The 23,234-nt window shown below is 45.2% G+C and overlaps 1 protein-coding gene across 1 annotated transcript; it reads right to left on the reverse strand.

Annotated features, from left to right (window-relative positions):
• Window positions 1-1,144: 1,144 nt before the first annotated feature.
• FAM133B (family with sequence similarity 133 member B) lies at window positions 1,145-22,803 on the reverse strand. Its single transcript, XM_066585772.1, has 11 exons — window positions 22,672-22,803; window positions 19,514-19,611; window positions 17,740-17,818; window positions 14,117-14,191; window positions 13,309-13,341; window positions 12,567-12,638; window positions 11,907-11,990; window positions 9,632-9,679; window positions 7,774-7,872; window positions 7,117-7,155; window positions 1,145-4,954 (listed from the first exon to the last, which is right to left on the reverse strand). The coding sequence occupies exons 1-11, from the start codon at window positions 22,693-22,695 to the stop codon at window positions 4,868-4,870; spliced, it is 738 nt and encodes a 245-aa protein (XP_066441869.1). The 5' UTR covers window positions 22,696-22,803; the 3' UTR covers window positions 1,145-4,867.
• Between the last annotated feature and the right edge of the window lie 431 nt (window positions 22,804-23,234).

The raw sequence follows: 23,234 nt of genomic DNA on the forward strand, positions 1-23,234 counted from the left end.
TTGTCTGAAACTTACTGTAAAAAATAAGAAATACAGTAAAACCTCTACTAGCAGTGACCTCTACTAAGGCTGATTTCGAGTAAGGCCGTTTTTTTAGCCAACATTTTGCCTCTAGTAACATTGGTTGCCTCTAATAACACCGGCATGTTCTGGCCCACGTGACCTTGCTGCTGAACCCATGTGATCTCCTGCTCAGCGTCTCCTCCTCCTGCTGCTCACATAACCCACCCTTCTCCATCGTTGGCTACGGGTAATACACTAGTACAGAACAGTACTGTACAATTACACTCCAGTGTAACAGCACAGAGAACACAGTGATAACGCTGAGGACAGATAAGGATGTCACTTGCAGTCCGATGTAACTGCACAGAGAACACAGTGATAACATTGAGGGCAGATTATGTACTGTAGTACAGCAGATGTCACCTGCAGTCCTATGTAGCACCACAGAGAATACAGTGATAACGCTAAGGACAGATGATGTACTGTAGTACGGCAGATGCCACCTGCAGTCCTATGTAGCACCAGAGAATACAGTGATAACACTTAGGACAGATGATGTACTCTAGTATGGCAGATGTCACCTGCAGTCCTATGTAACAGCACAGATAACAGACAGTAATAATGCTGAGGACAGATAATGATGTTGCCTGCAGTCCTATCTAACACCAGAGAGAACACAGTTGTAACACTGAGGACAGATGACGTACTGTAGTACAGCAGATGTCATTTGCAGTCCTATGTAACAGCAGAGAACACAGTGATAACGCTGAGGACAGATGATGTAGTAGATGTGACCTGCAGTCCTATGTAACAGCACAGAGAACACAGTGATAACACCGAGGACAGATGATGTAGTAGATGTGACCTGCAGTCCTATGTAACAGGACAGATAACAAGCAGTAACATGTTAAATGTTCATTTATTCTGTACAGTAGTCTTTTATATTCATTTATTATTGTTTTTGGTAGTAAAAACCATATTTATTCTCCATTAAACGTGGTTTGGGGTTTTTTGGAATGTCCAGAACGAATTCATTGGATTTCCATTGATTCCTATGTAATGGTTTCAGGTAAAGCTGACTGCTTTGGGATGGATTACCATCGTTAATGTATCTGTATAATAAGACGAGCCGCACACAACATCAATAAACAATATTTATTTCAATTTAGAATTCACTTTCATAAAACAGGACAAATTCTGGTACCGAAATCTAAAGTCGCCCAGCTTCAATATGAAGCCATTAAATATATATATAAAAAAAATACAAAACAAATGCCGCTGTCTACACATTCAGGCCTCGTTCACACTGTTATGCAGATTCTGTGGCGAAACCCACTTCATTTTTCCATCCTATTAAGGTCAATGGGAATCTAAGCCATACGATTTGACATCCGCATCGCAGAATAAAAAAAATTTAAAAAAAAAAAAATTTTAAACAATGCAGATTAGCCACTTTGGGGGAAGTGCGGTGCAAATCAGCAGCAAGAAGCCGAGGCTCAACCTTGGATTTTCTGTGTCCGACTATGAGCCGAATCCATGTTGGGTTTGTGTGAACAAGGCCTAATTATTTGATACACAATTCCATGAGAGGTAAACCAGTCAGACTGATCTTCACTACTGATAGCGTCAGCGGCGCATGTATCCTGTGTGACCATGCAAAAATGAATGCAGGGACAATCTGACCTCCCCTGTGGCTATAAATATATATATATCACCGTGACATCGAGCCACCAGCGTCACCGTGTGTTACTTCCAGCACTGTCCAAGAACACTAAACTACGATTCGCCAGCTTCTGCAGAACTACAAGTCCCTGCATGGCCTAACAACCACTGGCTGATGTGACATGCGGCCTGTTTATTCATAGGGTCTGTCAAACTCTGGAGGAAAGAATAAAATCAGGGTCTCGCTAATGCCGATACTACCCTGCTTCCCTGAAAATAAGACATACCCTGAAAATAAGACATAACATGATTTTCCAGAATCTTTGAGGATGCAAAATGATTTTTCAGGCTTTTTGAGGATGCTTGAAATATAAGCCCTACTCCAAAATTAAGCCCTGCTAACAGTTAATTAAAAAAGTCAATTTAAATGGTGTCCAGGAAGCTATACATGTAAAAAAGTAAAACCTTTTTGAACAAAAATTAATATAAGACGCTGTCTTATTTTCGGGGAAACAAGGTAGGTGGGCAGCGAAGTAAACCAAGACTTACTGAAGAAAAAAACCTTCTGCTCCGAGGTCACTAAAGGCCAAATAACCTGTGAAGGGCGACGTTTAAGTGCGGTCTTGTTGGGCCAAGTACCGAATGACAGTCTGAGATCTTCCTATGAGGACTCCCCATTACAAGTCATCTAACATATAGGCATTTATTGTGCTGTGAGATGGCTATAAGCGACTCCCTATAAATACACTTACCTCACCCTTAGGCTGATCTGTGCACGATGCACGATCTACATACTTAAAGGAGTTTTCCCAGAACGGACGCTTATCACCTATGCACAGAATAAGTAATACATTTCTGATCACTTGGGGTCTCATTGATCACTAGAACGCTGTCCGAGCCCCAATATCCCCCCCTTTCCCCATTAACCGACTGCAGTGAGGCAACATTTGAATGGAGACGCAGATGAACATGCGGTGCTGTTCCATTTAAATTTCAAACAACTGATAGGATCGCCATGATAACTAGCAAAAGTGCTAAATCACTATTTAACTAAAACGATGTTTTTGTGCAGAACAATTACTCTAAGGGGCCACTAGGGGTCTCCATTCCTCCTAATTTGCTGCCCTCTGCCTGTTCAGTGAAGTCAGTTTCTAGGGCTCATTCACATCAGTGCTTTTGGGTTTCATTTTCCTGCTCCGTTAGGCCACTCAGTAGCCAAACAGACCCAACTAATTATAATGGGGTTTATTTTCTGCATTTTACAGGACGAAGCAGTGTAGCACTATTGTTGTCCCGTGTTTAAATGAAATTTAGCTGATGTGAAGGAGCCCTAAGGCTGGCTTCCCCACGGGTGTCAAAAATCACGCGGGATTTGTGCATTGCGAGACGAACAAATATGAACCCCATTCTTTTAAATGGGGTCCTACACATGAGCGATGTTTACCTGCATGGCACTGTAATGCAGGGAAACAAACCGTGGCATGTTCTATCTGGCTGCGTGATCTCACATCGAAGCGCCCGTCGTTTTCAACGGGGCCGGTGGAAGCATCGCAGGAGCACTGAAAACAGTGGTGACAGCCGCACCAGAGGATCCCTGCATCCCTTAAATGATATGAAGCTGTTTTGCCATGAAAACGCCTCGCATCCACGTGGATTTCACATGAATGGAGAGCACGATAAGGGGGCGGGATTAATGGCCCTATATTGCACTCGCCCGTGTGAAGTTAGCCTAACAGAGAGGAGACTGGTAATGGGAAGTGAAATATGGTGGTTACCCACAGAGGTCTATAGAGAGTAAAAGGGAGGAGGATATCGGACGCAAAGCCTCATAGACAAGGCTGCTAGAGCTAAGGGTGAGTGATTTACTGTCTGAGGATAGCTGAAATCACATCTACACTGCTCATTACTGCTGTACACTGTCCTCCCTGATGCTGTTATTTCTCTGCATGTGCTACAGAGTTAGGGAGCAAAATCCCTCAATTTCTCCATGTGAAGTATAGAAGATAACATCGCAATAGTCTCTTCTCACCAACTCAGGAAAAACTGAGAATTAGGCCGCCTGCAGAAGACCGGGCCAGATCCGGCTGCGAGAATTCGCGCAGGGACCAGTGCGTACTCACCTGCTTCCACGGCTCAGGCTGTTTGATGTGCCGGCTGCCGGGGAGTGAGGTTTCTGTGCGGGGCCGCACAGAAATAGAGCATGCTGCGATTTGTTTTCCGTGCATGATTTCGCGCAGACAAAGCACGGTCGTCTGCCTAGGATTGCGTTTGCTAACGCAATTCTATGGCAGCTTCCACGGGCGGAAATTCTGCAGGAAATCCCGCCGCGGCATTTCCACCCGTGTGCAGGGGGCCTTAGAGTTGGAGCCTGCAGAGGGGGGAAGACCGGTGATAAATGCAGGATACAAGTCATAGTGTTCTAAGATACTGTTATTCCTCATGTGCCCACACAGCAGCTTATTCTAAAAGGTTACCTGAAAAGTTAGCCAAACTTTAATGTCTACGGGCTGATAAAACAGCAGAGTACTGCGCTTTGTTTCAATCAACCCATAGACAAATTGAAAGAAATACCATGTATGCTCATTGCTCAATCCCTGGTTCCATTCAAACGTCTTACTGTGATCTATGCCCAAAGGCGTGCACTTACTGAACGGTATTCAGCATCTTGACGGATGTCCCTCACACAAGCCCTATGCGGTGGGGGGGGGGGGGGGGGGGGGGGGAGATGCAGAATAGAAATAAGGTGCAGATCAGAAGTTAGGGTACAAATCCTTATTGCTACCTATGCAGAAGGACTTTTAAAATGAATGAAACACCTTACCACTGTATTCTATGTCTGACTGATAGCACCAGCTTGTAGCAGGTCCATAGGTACCTCTCAGCATGCCGATACAGTTAGGATAAGCAAGATTGTGAGATAATATTGCTTTGTGTATGTGGTACCAGTTACTGTGCTACCCCTCCCTGTAGCAAAAGGAAGAATTCACCCTCCCACCTATTTCATAAAATACAATTACTAGAAAAGTATCACTGGTGGCAGAAGGAAGCTGATGAGACGCCACAGTCTGCAGGTGGTTTTCCTTGGAGATGCTTGTTACTCTATGGAAACAGTCGAAAACAGCACAGAAGATCTAATTACAGAAACAAGGATGAATGTCTGCTGTTCGTGGCCATTGCAGGGTGCAGGGTGGCTTCGTGTTGGTCATTCAGAACTGGAGCTGGAGGCGTGAGATTTCCTTTTCTTCTTTTTGCTGTGTTTCTTGTGCTTCTTCTTCTTCTTGACTTTATACTGTAATAGATCAGCAAGTTTAAAATTGATCTGGTCAAAAACTAACAATTACCTTCTATCATTCAGAAGAGGAGAGCGGCTGAGAACAATGACAGGCTATACTATGAACAGCATTCTGCAGCTTGCTGTACACACACTAATAGGTAGAAGCTCCAGAAGTCAATGGTGTAAAATGTTGAATAAAACCCAACTGCTAAAAATGCTTTTCATGGAAAAACAAATAAATATAAAAAATCCTTCAAGGCCTTTAAGGGTTTAACTAATTTGGTTCTAAAGTACGTTCTCCAATGTCAACTATTATCTGATTGGACACTATAAAGGCAGGGGTGCCAAACTCATTTTCATTGAGAGCCATGAAGGGCCGATTGTAATTGTAAGATTGTATAAGTAAAGGTTTGCACCTTGTATTGCACTCAGGTAACACACAGTGAATAGAACCCATTGATTTCCATCGGTTCATCCACAAGTGTATTTTTTCATGTGATGTACGATCATGTGAAAAAAAACAATAAAAAATATGCAGCAGGACATTTTGGTGTGTATTAAGCACCATAATAGGTCACTAAAGTGAATGAGCCGCCACAAATACACAGGAAACTTACATATTCACTGTGTATTTGTGCATAATTTCAATGGGCCCGTCTACTTATTTGCGCACCCCAAAAAATAAAAAAAATTAAAAAAAAGGATGCGGTGTATTTGCACATATTTGCCGGAGAGGCAGAAACATGGGCATAAGCGATTTTCGGTCGTGCAAATATGCAGCATATTTGCATGACCGAAATGCATTTACGTCCGTGTGAACAAGCCCTAGTAGTGACCCCCATAGTGGCCACAAGAGTAACAGTGTCCCCTATATTTGCCCCAGTAGTAACAGTAACCCCCATAGTGGCCACTTTAGTAATAGTGACTGCATGGTGGCCCCTATAGTAGCCTCAGTAGTAGAAGTGACTCCCCCCCACACAGTAACATTCCTACAGGCATTCTACTCACCCGCTTCCAGTCAGACTCTGCACTACTGCTGCCAGACTGGACTTTTAGGCTTGGTGAGTGGTATGCCTTTTTAGGTTTGCTGCACAGCCAGCTGTATTCGTCCTGCTGGCCTTGTATTTGACATGTGTGCTATAAGGGAACAACCTAACCGAGCAGTTGCCACGCAGCTGGGTTACGGCAACGACCCAGCCAAGATTCCTGCTGGTGATGCAGGTCCGTGCGGCTTGCAAATGAATTAAGTGTTCCTTAGCTGTTCACGGTTAATGGCGGCATGCTTTTAAAACTAGGGCTTCATGGTGATTTTATGCTGCGACGCGCAATTTCCTGACAAAAATCACTGTGCAGCCCTGTGACATTGAGGTGAATTGAGTCATAGTGCGAGTCCCAAGTTGCTGTGAGCATGGGTCACAATAGATCCAATCTCTGGATTGTTTTTGCAACCAACGATCAAGGCAAGCTGCAACACTTTGACCCCATTCACTTCAACGTGAGTGCAACGTCACAGTGCTACACAGCAATTTTACGTTGCACAACCCGTTGCAGCCAAAAGTCGCTATTGTAGCCCTAACTTAAGCACACGGCCATTAATAGCCTATAGCTAGTGAACACTTAAGGAATTTGTCATCTCCTTCGAGTCCATAAACTACATTATGAGGCTCCAAGGTGAGGGAAAGGCAGGTACGGCGAGCTGTGTTTTACACTCCTTGGGTCGCCGTTTCTGAGCTTGACTCTTTTCTGATGGCTCTGTGCACGCCTTCCCTGCTTCATCTCTATGGGAGAGCGTGTGCAGAGAGCCATCTGAAAAGAGTCACTCTGTGTGCATATGCCAACTTCACGAGGCTACAGCACAGGAACGAGGCACTCAGCTCTCAACTCCCTGTTACCTCAAACTTTAAGTCCCATATTGTGGTTTCTGGGGCTCTAAATAGATGACACTCTTTAAACCATAAGCAAGCTGTATGGACCTGCATCATCCACAGGCTTCTCGGCGGGACGACTGCCACAACCAAGCCGTGCAGCAACGCAGTGGCGACCATTATGTTGGACTGCACTCTAAGTAACAGCACCATTTTTACGGATCTACCTCGCTTAACTTTCCAGCAGCGAAGTAGTGAAATCTGATATCCATCAGAAAACGGCTCTGACAAACCGGTAACTCGGATACTTACAGCTTTTTCTTCACTACTTCGTCTCTTTTTTCCATAAGCCTGCAAAAGTAGGGACCATGTTAGGAAGCACGTTTTAATAACGTAATACTAGGATACGGTATTTTTGTACTTTCACAGCTAACAAATCTTATATATAGATAAAATGAGAACATTAAACATAAACTATGACCACCACTAATACCGATGCTACTTCACTTCACAACCTCTTTCACAGAATCACATTTTTTTTGTTATATAGAGCTCCGAACCCATAATAGCCATAAGGTATACGTGTGGCGTCTGGGTGCCACCCCAATTTTTTGTTTCCAAATTCTCAGACCAAACAAGGTAACGGCCGTATCAATAAGCCCCAACACATAGAAGGGAGGGGAGATCAGAGAGCCGACACGAGGCGCAGCAAGCTATCGGATTTGTGTAAGATGTAGCAGGACAGCCAGCTATGTTCAGGAGCTCAATTTAAGAAATAAATGCACAATTTAATAAAAATATCCAAGCAAAAAGGTGTCCATCTATATATCCATACATACACACACACACACACACACACACACACACACACACACACACACACACACACATTACTAGTTTTCCAAATTATTAAAATAACTGAAAACAGACTGCAGAGAATATTCCTGATGGAGACATCAGACCACCAACCTCATCTCCAGACTCGGATCCGGACGAGGAGTCCGACGAGGAGTACCTCTGCTCATCATCATCCGGATGCCGCCTCTTCCGGCTCGCACTCTTCCCATCCTTTAGTTGAAGGGTTGAATTCAAAACAAACAAATGCGATTATTTGCTTAGGGTTATTACTAGTTGTACACAACTCACCAGCCGCTTATGGTATATGCAGTAGTTAGTCACCCATTATGCCGATTTGGCCTTAAAGGTGTTGTCCAGTTACTGGACTACATTTCCTCTGTAGGGCCCACTGTTCTAAAATAATAAAAGAAGCGGTGCTTGCCCGTCCTCCGGCGCGACGACCCAGCACTGCAGCCTCGCTGTCCTTCCAGTATTTATTGTGGCAAATGTCACCAGAAATCACCTGACCGCTGAAGTGTCACCTGGCAACCCAACACGTAGCATGTGAGCGCTGATGCCAGGAGAATGGGCAGCGACACTGTAGATTTCCGACATCGCCTGCTACAACAAACCCCAGCAGGAAGGCAGGGGGGCTGCACCGGATCGCGGAGACAGATTACTGCTCATTTTGTTATTTCAGCACAATGGGCGCAACAGGGAAAATGCTGACCGATAACTGGACAACCCCCTTTGAAGGGGGTCGACATGTTCGAAATAGCACCTTTTTAATGCTCTCCATTTAAAACAAACACACTTTCTTTTATTTGGGCTTTAACCCCTGAACAGTTTATTTAAAAAAAGAAGAAAAAAAAAACACCCCACTGAATGGCACACTTTTTGGAAGATTTGAAATCATTGAAAGCAATGTTGGAAAGAAATTATGCTGGAAAGCCCCAACACAGGTGTGAGTGGGCCTTCATACAATTCCTCTTAGGCCTCATGTCTACAGGTGGATTTTTACTGTGGAATCCAGAGCGGCCATTTCACTCCAGATTCCACAGCAATAACCCTCCATAGCATGCTATGGAAAAATGATTTTTCACGCACATGAGCGGAGACTGATACACAGCCCGTGCACAATTGACACTGCATACAAACTGCGGATCCTATGGGAAAAGCAGGAGCTTGGAAAAAAAAAATATATATATATATATAAATCTGTAATGTGCATGTGCAGTAGCTGGCACTTCCGCAGTACAGAACTACAAGACACGGACAGATGCACAGGGTCGGCAGCCCCATGCAGAATCTGTGAGTGCCCGTGGACATAACCCCAATAGAAAACAGTCATCAGTTTTCTTCCAGTTTTTACGACTACGTCTAAAAGGGAAAGAGGCGGGAGGGCCAAACAGAAGTCATAACTTTTGACAATGGAAATCAGCTTAAAGGCCTCCCTCACACAGGAGTTTTTGTACAGCGTTTAGCGCTGCATTTTCAGTGCTTCACTAAACACTGTACATTCATGTCAATGGGGCTGCTCATACAGGGCTGAAAACGCAGTCTTCAACGCTGCGCTTTCACAGCGTTGCATGTTCTATTTTTGGGCGTTTTCAGCCCTGCGTCGCCAATTGAAATTTTTCCAGCTGTGCTGAAAACGCAGCAAAAATGCTAGCATAAACAATGCCAGCGCTGCTGAAACCGGCGGGAATCTGCAGTAAACGCAGCGTTGAAAAACGCGGTGTTTCTGCAAATGCCCTGTGTGAGAGAGGCCTAGGTGTTTACTTCACTACTAGCTAGGGTAAAAAAAACAACATGTAGGACAATACAAGGGTACAATAAATAGTGTGATCAGAGCATTCCCTGAAAGGAAAATAATTTGTACTATGGCACAGAAAACTTTTCAGAAGTGCAATTTTTCCAAACAGCATCCCAATTGTGGCAATTTTGGGGACATTTGTCAGAACAGAGGAGGAAAGTTACATTTACTCACCTTCTCTTTCTCGTGTTCATCTTTGGATTTCTTCTTCTTGACAGAATCCTATATAAAGTGTGAGACTACTTCAGTCACAGGCAGCTTATTCTACATTAGTTAGGAATCACTCTCCTATAACGTTCCAGTTCATTCAAATTAATTCCAATTCCAAAATGATCTTCGTGCCTACAAGTGATGAGTGTTTGTGGAGTACAATCTGTTAACCAAAACTAAGTGTATCGAGGGGTTAAACAGATAGTATGCAAGCCATAAGTACAGGAGCGCGACTGCCATTGAGTGAGCACAGCGGCTGTGGCCAACCAATCAGGGTAGCATACGTGTACTAAGTATGCAGGAACTACTTGTTGTGTAATCACACTGTTAGCAGCTTAACCCCTTAATGGTGCAGCCTTCCCTCTTTTAAAAAAATCGTAACTCCTTTATTTATCCATCAACGTAGCTGCATGAGGGCTCGTTTTGTTTTTTCAGGAGGAGTTGTATTTTTCAATGGTGCTATTTAATGTACTGCAGAATTTTTAAAAAGTTTTTCAGTATATTCTAAGTGGAGTAAAGTGAAACAAACAACAAAATTCCACCATCTTTCGGTGCGTCTTGTCTCTACGGCGCACAAACTGCAACAAAAATGACATTATAACTTTATTCTATGGGTCAGTACGATTACTACGATACTGAACTTATATAGTTAGTTTTTTGCTGTACTAATTGTATTTTTTTTCTTTTTTCAATTATTTTCTGCCGCCATCTTCTGCGCACAATAATTTTTTTATTTTTCCATCAACATAGTTGTGCAAAGGCTTATTTTTTGTGGGACATCCTGTAGTTTGTATTGGAATACATACAATTTTTTTGGCAGGGTGACTAAAAAAGCGCATATCTAGCATTCTTTATTTATTTATTTGGACGACATTCACCGTGCGGGGTAAATAATGCGTTACTTTGATAGATCGGATTTTTATGGACGCAGCGACACCAAATATCTATTTTTGTTTTATTATTTAGATTCTTTTACTGTAAATATGGCAAATGTATTGCCATATTTACAATAAAGCATTGCATCATGCTGCGATCGGGCAGGCGGTCTATCAAGCCACCCCATATGCATAGCTTGATAGGCATTCTGCCAAGACAGCTCTGGGGCCTTTCAGAAGGCCCCCGGCTGCCATGGCACCCTGTGATCTCTGCATTGAACATCTGCATTTCCTCTCATACTCTGTTCTGTATTTTGAAGAAACTACGCCGCTCGCAGGCCTCCTGGAGGGTGCTCCTATTTATAAAATGGCTGCTTATACATAGGCATATGACCGACATGTCATTATGTCTCCTCCAATGATAAACAGTGCACTCAAATCCTGGCACATATGCAGGTAGCAGGTACGCTGTGTATCAGTGGAGAAGGCATAATGACACGTTGGCCATATGTCCCTCCAAAAGCAGTCATTTTATGGACCAGAGAGGATCTGCATGAAGATCAGCCCCATTCAATGGGGCTAACCCACAGAAGGGGTTCTTTACTGTAAGAGCAGCGAGACTGTGGAACTCTCTGCCAGGAGGACGTGGTGACTATGTAACCCACTGGCTTATCTGTGTGGAGTTTGCAAAAATAAGTAGCACATTTATGTTTTTCCTGCATCCCTGCCACTGTTGTGCACTGAAAACTTAGAAGAGGACACCTAGCACTGAATTAGTACTGAACCCCCTTTATTCTCAGGATCGGCAGCTGTTCTAGAGCTCAGACCTCTGTCCATCATAAAGCCATTGCATATCTTAGCAATTCTCATCACTTTTTTAACATTCAGAAAACCCCTCTAAATATTCTGCTGTTTATGTTACATTATTTAACACTTGTTAATGATCATACAAGACTGCCCAAAGGTCTTGTACAGTTACTAGTGTTGTAGCCCCGCTGTGGTCCCAGTGTTTGTTGGTTCGGCTGTCGCCAGAAGATGACAGCCAGAGATGAGCGAGCGTACTCGTTAAGGCAAATTACTCGAGCGAGTATACGAGCACTGGTGAAGGAGTAATGTTACAGCAGTCACATGACTTCCGGTGACATCATCTATCACAAATGCCATGACCGCAGCAGGGCTGCAGCACTAAAATCGCAACAGCGGGGAACCGGCAAGAACTGCCCCCCCCCCCTTTTTTTTTTCTTCAGCACAGTGGGCAATAAAGGGGACATGTTGTCCAGTAACCAGACAACCCGTTAAACTGCATGCAGGCAACAGAGTCTCGCATAAGAATGATAACTGCAAATATATATTACGGGTCATACCTTGCTCTCAGAGTCAGAGCTGCTGTCGGAGGTCCTATGGGAGTGCTTCTTCTTCTTTTTCCTTTTGGAAGTTTTTTTCTTGGTCTTTAAAATAATAACAATACAAAATTAAACTTTTCATATCCTAAAACATGGATTGTGTTACAAGATGGCAGCAGACACAAGACTTCCCCAACACTTTACTCAAGTGCTCTACTAGAGGTACAGAGGAGGTGGTTTTCTACAAACACGGTTATAAGAAAACATTCTTGCATGTGACTTTGCTACAGTTTTGAGTTATAAAAAGTTGTTACTTTCAGTTTCACTCCACTTTTTTGCAAGTTACCATCATTAAAAAACAAACAAACAAAAAAAAACAAAACCACACACTCACAACTGTGATCCTCCATAGCGACAGTTTCCCAGAGCTGTCATTTGCTATGTGTGAATACTACCCTTCAAATCATTGATTAACAAAAGCATGTCCCCCTATCTGTTGGACTATAATTTTCCACGTCCCGAGTTGTTCTTTTACTAGAGATGTGAAGTCACAAGTTGGAAATCACTACTTTAGATGAATATGAAGTATCAGCTGATCCTCTGGCTCAGAGTAAGGGCAGGACTGCAGCAAATGATATGCCAAGACTGGCTAAAATTGTAAAGGCCATCGTGTACACTCACCTCATTATCAGATGCGTCAGAACTGCTGGAAGAAGTAGAGCGTAATGATGCAGAAGAAGATGATGAAGAAAACTTGACCACAGACAACAAAAAAAGTGAAACTTGTGAGACGCACATTAAAAGTATTCCAGCTCATTCACTATAGCCCAAACCAAACCATATATGCAGATACAACATGGGCCTGTACATGCTGCCTGTGTGTCAGATCCTGGACTCACATTCTAAGAAAGGTGTATTCTTAAAGGGGTTGTCAAAAATGATAAAAATGCAAAAACAGTGCCACGCCAGTCCGAAAATTGTGTGATATTGCAGCCCAGATCAATTAGTGTTAAACTGCAATACCAGTGACAACTTGCGGACAGATGTGACATCGATTCTGGAAGACAGCAGCCATGTTTTTCTAATTGTAGACCACAACTTTAAAGCAACCCAGCGGTTGTGGACAACCAATCCCTTCTCTGGACTACCTGATTATCCTAAGACACTACTTGCTGCCTTGATTGGCCAGTGTTGCCCAGTCAGAGCAGCATGTAGTGTCTGACACTACCAACGCATACTAATCCACAGTGTATATCGGGTAGTCAGAGAAGTGGCACGGCCATCTTTGTTTATCCAAAACTGGAGGGTCGCTTCACGTTTACTTATCTGGGCCGTTAAACAATCCTCAATTTAGCATCTGACTCTGTAATTACACTTTGTATACAGTAATAGTGCGAATATGAGAGATGAAAACTGTTCTCACCCCACCGGATTTCTTCTTTTCCTTTTTTCGTTTCTACAGAGACAAATGAAAGGTGAAAGCATTAGAGAGGAGTGCTGCATAATACAGTCCATTTCCATGTAGTAACTGTCATCCTTTATGGGATTTGCACACGGCGGAATCTATGTTGGATTTTTCCATGCAAATGGCACCTCAAAATCTGTGGATTTGCATTCTGCAGTCACCATGGATCCACACGAAGATCTGTCCCATTGAAAAGGGATTAATCCATGTGCGGACCAGCAGTAACTACAGTCCAGTGTGGATTTCCTGACGCGGAATCTGCATCAAGGAATGACGCGTCAAATAAATCAGCGCCGTATAGACATATCATAGAAATAGGTCAAAAGTTTGGATTAGTGGGGATTTATGAGCAAATTTAGGAGCGGGACTCCCACCGAGCGCTAGAACAAAGCGCTTACCAGTTATAAACTGGCTCAAAAGACAGCCGATGGGTATGCGTATAGCTAGCAAGCAGAGACAGTGCTCAGAGGAGAGCTTCTACTGCTTTATTCTAGCGTTTGGTCAAAGTCTTAGCACTGGGACCGCCACTGATCAAAACTTTTGACAAGTCCCAATGACTTCTGAAAAGTTTTTAAAAACACAGTTACACTTTAAATCACCTCCCCTTACTGCACCCCCAAAACAGAGTGCTGCTGTCATAATAAATAATTGTATTATAAAATGTGCAGCAGCCCTTGGGTCTGTACTTGGCATCATGTGCAATGTACCAGATGTAGCGGAGCATCAGTCACTATATAGTAGCCATTTCTTTAGGCACGTAACTTACCTCCTTCTTCCTTGAGGAACCATCACTACCACTGATTATTTTCTCTCTGTGCTTTTCCAGCTCCTTCCTCCAACTCTATAGTAATGTACAAAGCAAAGACATGATTAAAAGAGGTTGTCCCACCAGAGCAAGTTATTCCCTAGCCAAGTTCAAGTCCTTTGGATATCTCCAGCAGTCGCATTGGTGATTGAAGCGGAGATGCTGTGCTGCGCTCCCATGCATCCTGCGTAAAAGCATAGGAGCGATCATCACTGGACGGGTGTCAGGCGCTTCAGCGCCCAACATTTGTCCCATGTAAAAGACGCTTTAAGGTCCTTGTACGCGGACAGATGATACACTGATAAACAAAGATTTTGTTAATGGGAGAAAAAGATGTTATTTACATGAAATCAAGTGCGCTGAATCTGAAGTCAAAATTTGCCTAGGACGTCTAGATCTAAAGTTATAGGCCAACTACAGAGTGGCGACAGCTTGGCAGATTGGCCCATGTACTGATGCATGGCAACATAATAATTGCTGCCCCATTACCTGCATCCTGCCTTCCAGGGCCTCGTTTGCAACACATCCTGGCAGCAGCGGGTTCCTGCAGCATCTGGGCTCGTCTGAGCGTGTTGGTAAACTGACGTCAGCAGTTTCTAGGCCTATATAATGCAAGATGGGCCAAGCGCAAGCCTATAGTTGGCAACACCGTTTTCTTATATAACTAGTAAGTCTATTTTAGCCTAAAGATGAGTAGACGGAGCCGTTAACCATCCAGACAATGTTTGCTACATTTGTGGTAAACACACCACATGCGTTTAGCGCAAAAACATGACAAAAGAGAGTGAAGACTGCTTACATGTATTAATTTGGGTGTGAAGCCGGAGAGCAAGACAAAAGATGGGCACCTCACATCTGCTGCACTGTGTGCTACCCTGGCCTCACACAGCGACTGCATAGCAAGAGGAAGCCAATGCCGTTTGCTGTGCTTATGATTTGGCGTGAACCGAAAGATCATTACCCGGACGGCTATTTCTGCATGAGGAATGTTGCTCGATTTTCAGATAAGAACAAGTTAAAAAAAAAAAAAAAAAAAAAAAAAAAAAAAGTTCCTCCTGATTGTGAGCAATAAATAAAAATCAAAAAAAAAAATAAATCTTGGTATTTGTGTAGCACCAACTTATTCCGCAGCGCTTTTTAGGTAATTATTACTTAATACCCGCCATCCAACTGGGTTCTCATTTTACTGACCTCGGAAGGCTGAGTCGTCAAGCCGTCTACCTGAATCACACGGGGATTGAACTTGCAACCTTCAGGTCGTAGAGCTTACACTCTGCGCCACACAAGGCTCTGCAATCATTACAAAGTGACGCAGCGGCCGTCCAGAGCTGAGCGCACTGTTGGCAGATACAATGTACTGCATGCATCACTGGTTGATCCAATGAAAGTGAACCTTCCACCACTTCACATTAAGCTGGGCCTAATGGAAAACTTGGTCATGGCTATGAATCAGAATGGAAATGGCTTCCAGTATCTGAAGGACAAGTTTGGATAAAAAAACAAGACGGAAGCCAAACTAAAAAGCAGGAATTTTTATTGGCCCTGAAATCCACAAATGAATACGTAATGACTAGTGATGAGCAAGCATACTCGCTAAGGGCAATTGCTCGAGCGAGCATTGCCCTTAGCGACTACCTGCCCGCTCGAGAGAAAAGGTCCGGGTGTCGGTGGCGGGCAGGGAGCTGCGGTGGAGAGCGGGGAGGAACGGAGGGGACATCTCTCTCTCCCTCTCTCTCCCCCGCTGACTGCCGCAACTTACCGCTCCCCCGTGCCGGCACCTGAACCTTTTCTCTCGAGCAATTGCCCTTAGCGAGTATACTCGCTCATCTCTAGTAATGACACATTCAGATCCAAATTGAGCGTGCCTGAGCTCGCCACTTGGGATGCATTCATGCTGGTTGTGCAAAACTTCCTTGGCAACCATCGGGCTGACAACCACGCTGGACTTGAAGCAACATGTTAGCAGGGTATCAGCAACTCGGCTGCCGGATGTCACTCAAAATTCATTTCTTACATTCTCATCTGGATTTTTTGGGTGACGTGAATGATGAATACGGGGAAAGATATCAAGGCCACTTCAACCCCAACATGATGGCGGCTACTGCAGCGGTCAACAACAGACACAGCAAGTGCCTAAAGCCCTTCTGAACAGCGTATGTGTATTGTGTAAAGACTCAAGTGAACTTTACTTACATGTTTAATGATGGGAACAAGTTTTTGTAATCTCTCAGGCGTGAAGTACAATTTAATTATGTACAGTGGCTGGAAAACCAACATAAAATCAGTTTCTCATGTCTGTATGAGTAGCCAATGACACAGTGTATAATATCAGAAGCCGACGTCCTAGGCAAAATCCGACTACAGATTCAGACTCTACGCACTTGGTTTAGTATAGAACACATGAAATACCCCAAGTAGCAGACAAAAGTTTTTCTGTGATCCAGCATCATCGGTCCCAAACATTCCTCCAAACACTCGTTCGCCCAACAATCGGGCTGTAAATAAAAACTATCAATCAGCCAATGAACGAGTAAACGCTTCATCATCAGCTGACTGTTCAGTTACAGCGACCCTAAAAAGACTTGTTAATCGGTTGGACATCTACCTGCGCAGACGAGATATTGTATAGCCTGCCTATGGAAACGACTGATCGCAATTACAATCATTCGTCCCCAAATGCTGATTCTGAGTTTGTGTGAAAGAAAACGAAACAAGCGTCAATCAAAATCTGTGTTGATCGGCATTTGTTACATTAGGCTGATAATTCAACCAATCTCACCCCACCCCATCTGCTGTCCCATTAACGTCTATGTAACTTTAAAGGGGTTGTCCCGCAAAATAAAGTAAAGTTAAACACTTCTGTATGGCCATATAAATGCACTTTGTAATATACATCGTGCATTAAATATTGGCCATACAAAAGTTATATACTTACCTACAGGGGGTACCCCCCTGTGTTGGCGTCCCCGTCTCCCTGGCGCCAACCAAATCCTTCTCCTGGCTCGAATAGATGCGCTTACGCCGTCTGCCTCTTCTGTCCCGTTGAAGGGGCCGCTCCAGCGTGCTCGCGCTGCAAAGGTCGCCTGCGCATGCGGCCCCTTCAACGGGACAGAAGAGGCAGACTGGCAAGCGCGTCTATTCGAGCCAGGAGAAGGATTTAGTCGGCGCCAGGGAGACGGGGACGCCAACAACAGGGGGTAAGTATATAACTTCTGTATGGCCAATATTTAATGCACGATGTATATTACAAAGTGCATTTATATGGCAATACAGAAGTGTTTAACTTTACTTTATTTTGCGGGACAACCCCTTTAAGTGATCAATAATGGATAGTAACTGTGAGAACAATAGTAAGTTTCATTTTTGTGTGTATATATATATTTTACAAGAAAAGAAAAAAACAAAAATCACAATAAGCAGGAGGCAAAAGCCACTGCTACACCCCTATAGCTAGAATAAAGGGTCCGCAACACATTTAAGCACCATGGCCCTTCTGCGTTAAGCTCAATGGTATAATATACAGATCTGATACCAAATAACAAATAGCTAAGAAGAGATATGACTGCTGCCATAACGACATGTACCTCATTCATCTTTTCTTCAAACTCTGCCAGGGCCCGGGAACCTTTTTTCTTCTTCTCCAGCTGCTCCTTCACTTCTTCCCTAAAGACAAGAAAGAAGATTAAAACTTTCACACCGCACGAGTCTTGAGCGTGCTGTCCGTGTTCCAGATGCAATCATCACCTCGATGTCTAAATCACCCTTAACAATCCAATTTTGGATTCAGGGTTTCCTAGGGGGCTTTTTCTTTCGGCCATTATACAATGGCGCCATCTGCTGGCTAGAGCCAGTGCTGCGTTATGTGACATGCTGAAGAGTCCCCAGACAACAGAGCGGCCAGTAATCTACAGTAAGAATACCCTGCTGGATGTCTTCCGACATCGAAGCTGTACAGCCTCCAATCAGAATGTCTCTAGACGTCAGACAGTGGATTGGAAAGGGTTAAATACCTCGATAGTCTCCAATCTCACGAGTTGAAATTCCCCAGAATGTTAGAAGCTTTGATCACCCCCTTATTAGCTTGCAGCATAGACCCTACAAACTGGATGTCACTTGCTAGAGAGCCTATTCATCATATCGCACAAGAACGTTCTTCAAGTGTTGAAACCAGAAAAGCTTAAAGGGGTATTTGGGGCATTTAACCCCTTGTAGTACTGATGACCTATCCTTCACATAGGTCATCAATAGTTGATCGGCAGTCTCCTCACTAACTGCAGCGGGCTGGATGTTCAGAAGAGGAGAGAGAAACTAAACAGTCAGTCCAGCTTCACTAACAGAACTGTTATGATACTGCAGTTTGTATATACAGCGATAGGTAGAATCTGCAGTAGCCAAATGTGCAAATCTTAATTCAAGCCTATTGCAAAAAGTCATTTTCGGGCCAAAATACATGCACTGAAAGGTGTTTTCTAAGCAGTGTCTAGTGCTTGTAATTGCAAGCGCAGTTCCCATTGATTTCAGTGAGAGCTGCACCTTCTGCTCCGACCCCGGTGTATCTCAGCACTGACACTGGTCTGTCTGGAAACCACCTTTAAGTGAAGAAAAACAAAAAAAAACTTAAGGGGTATTCTGGGTATTTAACCCCTTGTAATACTGATGACCTATCCTCAATATAGGTCATCAATAGTTGATCAGCAGAGGTCCGCCAACAGTGTACATGTCCTTTAACTCTTCTTTACAATGGAAACTATGGTGTATTTGACTTCCCTTGTGAGGCGCTGCAGGGGAATTAAACACTTGATGACAAATGTCCGCACACATTACAACCGATTGCTGGGATCTCAGCAGTAGGACTTCCTCCGATCATAAGGGGACCTTTCAAATAAAAACCAGACAATATCTAAAAGACCTCTCAGTAAGTTATCAGCAGTGCTTAGTAAATATACCTGATCCCTTCTCCACTAGGTGTTCATTTCATTCATGTGGCCTTGCTGGGCAAAGAATTATCACAGTTCCTCAGACTATTAACCCTTTCCAGTCCAATCTGTATCCTGGTTTTCCTAGGGGGCTTCCTCTTTTTCTGCCGTTATACAATGGTGCTATCTGCTGGCTAAAGCCAGTACTGCATGAGGTGACACGTTGGATAGACTCCAACAGGAGAGGCTGGCAATATACAGTAAGAGAACCCCGACAGACGTCTTCCAACATCAGAGCTGTACAGCCTTAAATCATAATGTCTTCACAGGTCAGACAGTGGATTGGAAAGGGTTAAAGACAAACTTGTAACTAAGTAGAAGTCACTAAATTCTCCTTGCCAATGATCTGTGGAGAGATGCCAGCTTACATCACTGAACTCACCATGTAGGTCTTGGTCTGCTCAAATAATCCTGTATGGTTGGACCTCCGGAAGATGAGGGGCCCCGGGCTCGGGCCATTGCAATAGGGTTCATATATGCCTATGAGGGAAGAGATCAAGACAGAAGTATTAAAGGGGATGTCTGGTCTAGAAGCCCCAAATATCATAAAGAAGTCATCCTGAAATCAAGTTAATATAAAAAGTCCCAAATAGCAATTAACTAATTCTAAACTACTCTGCATCATTTCCAGCCAAAAATATCCTTCTGTTATCATCATCATCATCATGTTCTCCTCTTCTGCATTCCCTCAGCACTATTGTTGGCGGGCTGCTGGGCAGCAGGATATGGCACTTTTTTCTGTTTTCTGCCTACAACTCCTAAAATCCCTTGCATGCATATCTCTCACTCTGCCTGCTCTATATCACCACAAGTCAGTCTCCTTCCCGCTCTAGTAGCTGAAAGTATAGTCCTCAGTCAGTCTCCTTCCCCTCTGGCAGCCACATATTACCCAGTAATGCAGATAGGTAATAATTGTACATGGATTATGGAGCAGTGAAGAGGAATAGTATTTGCTTGCTCACAAGTCTGTTCTCGGATGGAGCCTTGGACTTTGCTGTATGAGGCTGTGCTTCTGCAGCAATGTGTATAAGATGCTCTGCAGTGCGCAGAGCATCACTATTCAGAGACCAAGCGGTGGGGGAAAGTCATTGAACATGTGAGTCCTCCAGCAATCAGCCCATTAGGTGGACATGCACATTGCTATACACTGTGAACACTAGGTGGCGCCATACTAGTAACTAATAACTTCACTGGATCGTTTTTAAATGCAGATAAATGACAAAACCGCTCACTTTTATTGATCTGCACTATAAATAATATTTACAAGTAGGACAGCCCCTTTAACCCCTTAAAACGGGTTGTATCAGAATTGCAAGCTATCCGCAGGATAGGGGGTAACTTGCTGATCAGTGGGGGCTGTTTTCCCCTCTGTCACTGTGGGGTCACTGTTAGCCTGACCGGAGCGCTGGCCGAGCAGACGCGGTCGGCACGCCATTTATTTCAATGGGGCTGACGGAAATACCCCTGCGCCTGCTGCTCAGCTATTGCCACCAGTTGTATTGAAAATGAATGGATTGCCAGCGCACTTGTGCGACCGGCACCCCAATCAGTCTCTTCCTCACTACATGCGGTGTAGTAACCCCACAGTGAGGAGAATGGGGGACACGGGACCCCTGAACTTAAAGGGGTTGTCTCGAGGAAGCAGTGAAATTTTTTTTTGCCCAGTCCCCCTTATTAAGCATACATTACTAAGCCCCCCTGTAAATGACTTTTCTATCTGGTTTGTACTTACAGTTCCAGCGTTTCAGCAACTTATAAAAAGTTTCCCCAAGATGGCCGCTGGCTCTTTTCCCGTCGCTTGCTGTAGCCCGACATGCGCGCTCCCGAGACGCTACCAGCTGTGTCTCCCTGACAACCAGACGCCCCGCAGCCGCCGACCGGACCCCGGGATTGAACGCGGCCGACCAGTCACCCACCGCCAGGCAGCAGGTAACCGGCGCTACGCCCCGGGGCCACAGCGGTAGGCCCCGGGGCCACAGCGGTAGGCCCCGGGGCCACAGCGGTAGGCCCCGGGGCCACAGCGGTAGGCCCCGGGGCCACAGCGGTAGGCCCCGGGGCCACAGCGGTAGGCCCCGGGGCCACAGCGGTAGGCCCCGGGGCCACAGCGGTAGGCCCCGGGGCCACAGCGGTAGGCCCCGGGGCCACAGCGGTAGGCCCCGGGGCCACAGCGGTAGGCCCCGGGGCCACAGCGGTAGGCCCCGGGGCCACAGCGGTAGGCCCCGGGGCCACAGCGGTAGGCTCCGGGGCCACAGCGGTAGGCTGTCACGCGTCACCCCCGTCAGTCCGTCACCCATCACTTACCTGGGCGGCTGGGCTGGGCGGCTCTGCACCTTCCTCTAAGAGAGGATGGTAGCAGAATGGCCGCTCCAGCGCGCTCCTGAGAAGATACAGCTCGTCTGCGCATGCGCAGAAGAGCTGTAGCGGCTAGCAGGCTGAAGCGGCTCGTGCTCAGAGCAGAAGACCGGACTGCGCAAGCGCGTCTAAAAAAGCAAGCCGCCAGCGAATTTAGACGGCACCATGGAGACGAGGACGCTAGCAACGGAACAGGTAAGTGAATAACTTCTGTATGGCTCATAATTAATGCACGATGTATATTACAAAGTGCATTAATATGGCCATACAGAAGTGTATAGACCCACTTGCTATCGCGGGACAACCCCTTTAAAATCAGAGGGGGTCTCAGCAGCGAGGAGAATGGGGGACACGGGACCCTCGTTCTTAAGATCAGTGGGGGGCTCAGCAGTGAGGGGGATGGGTGACACGGGATCCCCCGTTCTTAAGATCAGTGGGGGGTCCCAGCAGTGAGGATGGGGGACACAGGACCTTTGTTCTTAAGATCAGTGGTGGTCTCAGCAGTTAGACCCCCACTGATCAGTAAGTTATATCCCCTATTTTGTAGATAAGGGATAGCTGGCGATTCTGATACAGCCCCTCTAGAGATGCGGCCTAATTTCCTATTTAAGGCCGTGCTTACACGAACGTGCGTGCCGCGCACAAGTACTCAATGACACGTGTACTTACTGCACGCTGCCGGCCCCCATAGCTATATTGGCCTCTATGCACACATAATACGCACCAGTAGAAAGAAAAAAGCTGTGATTGGCCCAATAGACATCAATAGTCCGTGGGCATCACGTGGCGCACGCAACAACAATCTGCCCGCGTGACAACGATTTTCTTGGCCTTTTTCCATCTGCACTTTTTATGCTTGGCCACTGTGGGGCGAGCCGCGGGCTTATTGGGACCACTCTGGGGTACATTATGTGATGTATGAAGTAAAAAAAAAAAAAAACATAACTAAGTGATTCCGCCACATTCACGATGCACCACGCAAAACAGTACAGATGCCACCATTTTTTATGCTGCTGCTTAAAGTTTTTTTTACCCCATGGAGAATAACACATATATGCCCGTGTGCGACCCATACCAAAACACATATAGCCCGGCTGTCATGTAATAACCACCGGGACCTGCTCGGTATGTAACAAGGATGCGTCGGATAACATGTGCCGGTACCGCAGCCCCGGCCTCTGTACATACCACCCGGTTGTCCCGCTTTCCCATAGCGTTCCTGCAACGACTCCCGGTTTGCAGACGTTTCCCGGCGCCCGAGGCCTCCGAGACGGGAGACACCACCGAGCGCGGAGCTGTTAGAGCGGAGTGTCAGGAGGAGGCAGCGACCCCTGCCGGTCCGGAGCGCATTACACGCTGATGACAGGAGAAAAAGCTTGTAGAGAACATTCCCTTCCTGCCTCCAGCTATTTGTCCATAGGGTTCCTCCCTCTGTTTATCCTGGGTCTGTCTGTGTAGCTGGTTTGTATCTGTTGGTTATGTGTAGCTATCATTCAAACTATTATTATTTATGCGCATAGGGATTTTCCCGTGGGCGCCCCAAGCGTTTTTGCTGCGCGAGACGAAGTGTGAAGCGCCACGCAAAACAACAGCATTGTATAGACATTCAAAGCGCCAATATATATACCAGGATACCCAACACATATTTGAACCATTGAGCATTGTCTGAAGTGACAGAGTAATAGTGTCCCGAAATATGACCCCCTTAATGGCCCCAGTATTAATATTGACTCTCTTACCGGCCCAGGTAA

This window comes from Eleutherodactylus coqui, chromosome 12, assembly GCF_035609145.1.
Source record: "Eleutherodactylus coqui strain aEleCoq1 chromosome 12, aEleCoq1.hap1, whole genome shotgun sequence".
Taxonomy (NCBI): Eukaryota; Metazoa; Chordata; class Amphibia; order Anura; family Eleutherodactylidae; genus Eleutherodactylus; species Eleutherodactylus coqui.

Excerpts from the sequence above, each read along its gene's own strand:
- FAM133B (XM_066585772.1), bottom strand. The coding sequence starts at position 22,695 with ATGGGAAAGCGGGACAACCGGGTG. Across the intron at positions 12,639-13,308 it reads AAAAGAAGAAATCCGGTGGG|TTTTCTTCATCATCTTCTTC; the intron begins GTGAGAACAGTT and ends TCTGTGGTCAAG. Across the intron at positions 4,955-7,116 it reads GAAGTAGTGAAGAAAAAGCT|TATAAAGTCAAGAAGAAGAA; the intron begins GTAAGTATCCGA and ends GATCTATTACAG.